The sequence below is a fragment of the Thalia democratica genome, chromosome 7, assembly GCF_965202585.1.
Source record: "Thalia democratica chromosome 7, ktThaDemo2.hap1.1, whole genome shotgun sequence".
In the NCBI taxonomy this organism is placed as follows: Eukaryota; Metazoa; Chordata; class Thaliacea; order Salpida; family Salpidae; genus Thalia; species Thalia democratica.
This window is the reverse complement of record NC_139171.1, coordinates 26,919,340-26,925,838: the sequence shown is the minus strand read 5'-3', so window position 1 is coordinate 26,925,838 and position 6,499 is coordinate 26,919,340. Positions and strand designations below refer to the sequence as shown.

Sequence of the window (6,499 nt, the reverse complement as noted above, 5' to 3'; positions counted from 1 at the left end):
CTTCTAAGTGAACATATTTTGGATTAATTTCACTAGTTTCAATTAGAATTTTTATAGTTGAATTTTTAGAATGTATATATTTAACTAATATTAAAGATAGTAATGCTACAAATTTTAAACAACAAAGTTATGTAATAGTTTTCCAAATATTTCAGTTTTTATTTATTTTTCTCAAAAGTTCTTTTCTTTGTTGACCAAAGATGAACAATTATCAAAGTTCTGCCGGCATGAACGACTCTTACAAGCGTCAGCTAAATCAAGCTGACAGTCCAGCGACTTCAAGCGGCCAGTTTCACCCGCCACCTTTGAAAGCACAGAGAATAGGAAATGGAAGTTACAGAAAAGGAAGTGAGCAGGCGATTCAGCAAACTTACCAAATGACGTCAATCAACAGTAACTATGTGAGAAACGGCGCTGGCGTCAACTCTGCAACGGATCCGGTTAGATTAATTTTTTTAAACACAATCGAAAATTAAACAAGGAAGTCAAAATTATACAGCAAGTTGTTACTACATATTGGTAATTTAAATATTTATTTCATTTTAAATATTTTCTGAAATTGTTTTTGGATATAAAGTTAAAAATTGAACGGATGCTTAACTAGTTTTTTTCTATGCATTGCTTTTGTTTTTTTAGTTTTAATAAAATGTATTTTAACAGACTAGAAGTGATGTAAGTCAACAGAATAAATACTTTCATAAACGGGCTCAATTAAAACAAGCACAAAGTAAAAATAACAATGATTGCTCATCTTCGTCGAATTTAAAGTATGTTTTTATATAATTTTTTTAGTAAAGTTATGGTCATAATTTTAGTCACTGAAATCAAATTTATTATCTATTCTCGTTAAAAGCTGTTTTAAAATTAAATATCTATGTTTTCTTATCATCAAATTAAGTTTTTACGTATTTATTTATGCGAATTAAATAATCTATTGTTTTCCTAATACGTTTACAGAAAAGATATAATTTTTATTTATTTTTTCGACTACTTGCAAAAAAAATATCTGTTTTTTTACTTTAGCGAAAAACTAGTTTTAATAAAAATGTTTACGTTTATACAGAAGAAAGTAAGTGTTCATTTTTCTATGTATTAAGATAAATAACTATTTAAAAGTTTTTTAGTTAAGGCTATTGCCCTTATTAAATATAACCCTAATTAACATTGATCTGTTTCAGACATACTTATAAATAAACAGATTAATATGTTTCAGATTTTAAATAATAGCCATGTATAGATAAAGCATGTTTTTCTTAACTAATTATTTATTGCTACTTTTACACGTGTATTAAACAATTTCTTTTCGCATTAAGTAAGAAAATTATGTTCATTAAATCTTTTATTAGTCCTGATCAAGACATTAAACTGTATCTAAGTATTTTACGACTCGATAACTGAAACGTTTTTTCGTACACTACGTCCTTGGAAAAAATATTTTTGAGAACTTTTTTTTAGTTTCATAAGCTAATAAAGTATTTAACAAACAGGGTTGGAACTAACCAGTATATTACTGGACAACAGTTTAACTTTCAGAGATCTAATCAGAACGTGTATTTTCAAAACAGTTCGAACTACACTGGAGGACAAAATTATACACAAGTTGTAAGTATATTTATTTGCATATAAATTAAATTCTAAAAATTATACCTCAGACTTTATTATGAAATACAGATGTTTTGTAAAACTTTTAAGTAAAAAATAAATTAATAAATAATTTATCTAATAATAGTTTTTATTAAAACCATGACAATAAATAACAGGATACAAAAAAGGATCTTCAACAAGAACAACAACAACAACAGCAACTACAACAATATCCGCAACACCAACAACTACAACAACCACAGAAACTACAAGAACCACAATATCTGCAAACATTTCAACAACAACAACAATATCCACCACAACATCAACAACAATTTCCACAACTACATCAACAACAATATACACTACAGCAACAACAATTAAAACAACAACAACAATATCCACCACAACATCAACAACAATATCTACACCAACATCAACAACAACTATATCCACAACAACAACCACAACATCAACAACAATATCCACCACATAAACAACAACTTTCACAACATCAACAACAACAACAATATCTAGACCAACATCAACAACAACTATATCCACAACAACAACCACAACATCAACAACAACATCCACCACATAAACAACAACTTTCACAACATCAACAACAACAACTATATCTACACCAACATCAGCAACAATTTTCACAACAACATCAACAACTACACCAAAAACAGTTACAACAACAGTTTGTTTTGCATAATTTACAAGAGTTTGTAATTAATAGATTTAAGATTATCATGGTACTTTAATTTTACAATGATAAAAAAAAATGGAATGTCAGCTAATATGTTTAAACCATCTAAAAAATAATCTAAAAGATTTTTTGCATTAACTATTTTCGCTTTTAATAAACCAACCGACAAATATCAGTACACAAATTTGTAGTTTATTTAAAAAACTAACTATTTTATTTAATTAACTTGGTATGGATTGATACTTAAATTTTATTAATCAATTAATCTTTTTATAAACTAAAAAATTTACTGTTCTATCAAAAATTAACTTTGTAACAATAAATAGTAGCAAAAGTGAAAGTCAGCATCAAACAAACAATGAACCTTCAACAACTCAAGGATCTGAAAATCCTGATAAAGTATTCTGCAATGTTCTTGGTAAACTTGGTTTATTGAATTCAACAACGAACTATGCAGTTACAAATGCTGAAATAAGTAGGAGACTGGTTGGTCCTGAGCGTCTTAATGCTTCAACGATTGGCGCTTATTTAAGAAGGTTTTTATAAAACTTTGTTGTCTACGTCTTAAAAGTACAAGATTGGTTTTTTTAGAATATTTTAGGATAATAGCTAAAAAAGTTTAACTTGTACGACTTTATTTGAATTACTTTTAAATTCAATAAAACTTACATAAACTACATTTAGCTTTACGAACTTGTTAAAACGAAGTTTAACATTTTGTTTTGGCAAACTTTGTTTTTATATAAACTAAATATTTTTATATCTTTATTAAAACTATACAAATAATAACAGAGCAAAATCAAAAGAAGGATTAAACATTCTCCGAAACGAAATAAATGATAAGATTGGAGTTGATTTGCTTGTAGGCAGTCGAAATGCTAGTAAAGTAACATTATTTACATCATTAGTGGAAGGTAAATGTTTATTGTCTAAATTAAGATTTCTTCATTAGTAGATCTATATTAGAAATTATTTTAGACTGCTTTCAACTCTTTTATTTGATAACTACTAGTAAAGTGAATGATCAAAATCAATCATCAAATTTGTATTTTCTTACCAAAAACATGTTTATAAAAATATATAAGTTTGAAGAACTATGTTACAGAAAAAATTTATACGTCCAATGAATAAAAAAATTTATTTTTAAACTTAAACTGACAATAAAACAATAATTTAATAGTTTCTTGGATTTTTGTTTTTATAAGTTTACTTATAGGAGAAGCTGTTAATCTTGCAAAAGATTTTGGTTCCATTTGTGAAAAAGATTTTCCCGCAAAAGATCTGGCTAAATTTGTTTGTGAAAATAATTCTGATCCCTATACGCTAGACACGAGAAACAACATGATACTTACTACTAAGTTTGTTGCTTAAAATACTATTTGAAACTTTAAAAAAATGGTAATGCTAATAAAGTTTAATTAACTTTAAATAAAATTTTCCTAAAGCCAATATATATTCCTAACCTACTTATGTTTTCAATATTTGCTTTTGCTACAAATTATACACTTTTAAGCTTTAAAGTAAGCTCTAATAACTAAAAGAAACAAAAAAATTTTGTACAGATTTTAAATATATCTTTGGTTTTAATTTAAGTACACTTTCAAAACAGTTATAATGTATAAACAGAGTTGTTTTCTGAAAAATAATAGTTCTTGATTAATTAAATTAGTAAGTTAGTAGTAATTTATCAAAAACCATTTACTTTTATTTATAGGAAAATAGTCAAACAGTTACAAGACGTACTAGCGCAGGACAGATCACCAGTGATGAACAGTGCACCAACACCAATATTAGAAAAAGAAATTCAAAAGTCTTTGGCAAAATTTAGTTCAATTACCCATGGTTTTGGTAATTCTGCTATTAGACACATCCTGGATGCTTTACAGGTTGTTTGATATATATAGTTCGTGTTTGCAGTTAAAATAATTTTAAATATTTAGCAGTCGTTTAACACAATGTTCTTCTTTCATACTGTATATCTGTTTTTATTAATAGTTTTGTACTTAAAAAACTCTAAGTAAATAAATTTTAAGCAGTAGTATAACGTTTTTATTAAAGCTACTAATCTGGTTAAAAGCTTTTAAATTTATATTTGAAGATAAACATTTTTTCAGATAATTGAAATATTTAGCGGTCGAATCTTATAAAATCTTATTCAAACGATTATCTCAAAATTTTATATATAGTTTTGTTTGACATTGTTTAAGAGTAATTTTAGAACAGTATTAAAGAACTAAAAATATTATCTTCGGTTTATAATTTTTAAGTCTTTTATCCTTGACCTGAACATCAAAGTATTTTTCAGATGTACCTAGATGAAATGCTTAAGTTTCACGCAAAATTAAGTATAACACCGCAGCATGAAAATTTACCCAAATATTAGCGACCCACTGCAATCTGATAGCAGTTTATATGTGATAGCGAGATACTACAGCGTTCAATAATGGATTCACAGAACGACTTACAATGAACTGATGTTTCGATATTTACCTTTCTGCTCTAACAAATTAAAGTATTAAACTATTTAAACAAATTATGCTGAGTATTTTAAAAGATAAACTAAGAGTTTGTCTATTTCTTTTTTTTTACACAGTTTAAAATTTACTATGATGCAAATTTGTTTTGGGTACTATTTTACAGTTAATAAAATGTCACTACATATCTATTATGTTTGCTTCTATTATAAATTGAAAGAAAAAAATACTTATAGTTTTGTCTACATAGATTTATTAAGTACTTATAAGGAGATAATTAATTTTTAGTTTCATAATTTTAGTTTATATATTCAAACAAACTATTTAAAAAAAAATTTGCAAAATTATTTATTCAAGTTGGATTGTCTTTAATTTAAATTTTAGTTTTTGTCATATGTTCTTTAGGTTTTTCACTTAAATTCTTTTTGATAAAATACTTAAAAAAAGTTTAAATAGTTTTTTAGACTTTACAACCTATATTAAAATAATTAATTAATTTGTAACGAAAAAATATTTTAAATATAACATTGTTTGAGTTTTAGATCCAAGGTAAATTATTTAGCGAATGTAAATATAGGATTGTACAATTCAACCTATGTACTACAATATATTAAAACCAATTATTAAATTTTTTGATTTAACGCCGGTAAACTTTTGTTTTATGGCTTGAGCTTATTATTTTGAAAAGTCTTGTGACTTTTATTGTTTAGATTGTTAGTCTTTTCTAAATATTTTGTAACAAAGGGTATTAGAATTGTAAACTTTTTTTTTTGTTAATCAAAAGTGGATAATTTAACGGGCAGTGGAGCACTCACATTTCTTATTCAAAAAACGTTTATCGATGCAAAGAATAAGTAAAAGACTACTTTTTTATTTTAAAAAAGGTTTTTCGAATTAATAAGAACGTTCAATACACATATTGTAAAAAGTTTCGATTTATGTATATTTACTCTCCTTGTCACAAAAAAACTTTTTATTTCTTAATTGAAACTAAAAAAAAACTTAATTAAATTCAGATAAACATAAGAAATTTTTTTTATTAAAGCTTTATTAAACATAATAAATTAGAAAGAATAATTACAATCAAGATTCGAATAACAAAACAATTGATACAAACGACATCATTTTTACCTTGATGTTTTAGTTTGTAGTAAAATGTGTAATTGTCAGTTAAAAAAAAAGCATTTGATTAATTATCGAAAAAAATAGTTACTATTATCTAGGTAGTAAAATTGCGCTTAATTGAAATAAGTAAACATTTCAAAAAACCCTAAATTTTTATTTTTTTAAAAATAAAAATTTTGTTATTTTCCAATTTTTTAATATTCTTATAATGCGATAGTTTAAGTATTTTTATTTTTAATTTTGAAAATGGTAATGTAACTTTTACTTAAGCGCAATATTATTACCTAGTTTATAATAATTTTTTTTTAGTGTTTATATATCATAAGTCATAACACAATATTAAAATAATTAAAAAAACAAAAATTACTCTTAAACATTAAAACTAATCCTTACTGGCATACTAAAAAAAGCCAAAATAACTCAATCAAGTAAAAACGATGCCAATTTAATAAATTTTTTTTAACTGAATGAGTCAACAATTTTACATAACTTTTAACTAAACTATTTTGATTAATTTTTATTCTTTTCATTGTCCTAGACAAGACGTTAAACTGTATCCATGGTGAGTGATTCGATAACCGAATGATTATCCGACCAG

General features: G+C 25.2%; 1 protein-coding gene across 1 annotated transcript; it reads left to right on the top strand.

Annotated features, from left to right (window-relative positions):
* Positions 1-200: 200 nt before the first annotated feature.
* On the top strand, positions 201-4,197 carry LOC145841212 (transcription factor AP-2-alpha-like). The gene is made up of 6 exons (XM_082948580.1): positions 201-440; positions 2,122-2,293; positions 2,682-2,838; positions 3,095-3,216; positions 3,519-3,660; positions 4,017-4,197. Exons 1-6 carry the CDS (start codon positions 201-203, stop codon positions 4,195-4,197), a joined length of 1,014 nt encoding a protein of 337 aa, XP_082804706.1.
* The last annotated feature ends 2,302 nt before the right edge of the window (positions 4,198-6,499 follow it).

Bases quoted from the DNA above. Each gene is read 5' to 3' on its own strand.
- LOC145841212 (XM_082948580.1), top strand. From the start codon at position 201: ATGAACAATTATCAAAGTTCTGCCGGCATGAACGACTCTTACAAGCGT. The intron at 2,839-3,094 runs GTTTTTATAAAA...AAATAATAACAG, and splicing joins ATTGGCGCTTATTTAAGAAG to AGCAAAATCAAAAGAAGGAT. The intron at 3,217-3,518 runs GTAAATGTTTAT...GTTTACTTATAG, and splicing joins ATTTACATCATTAGTGGAAG to GAGAAGCTGTTAATCTTGCA.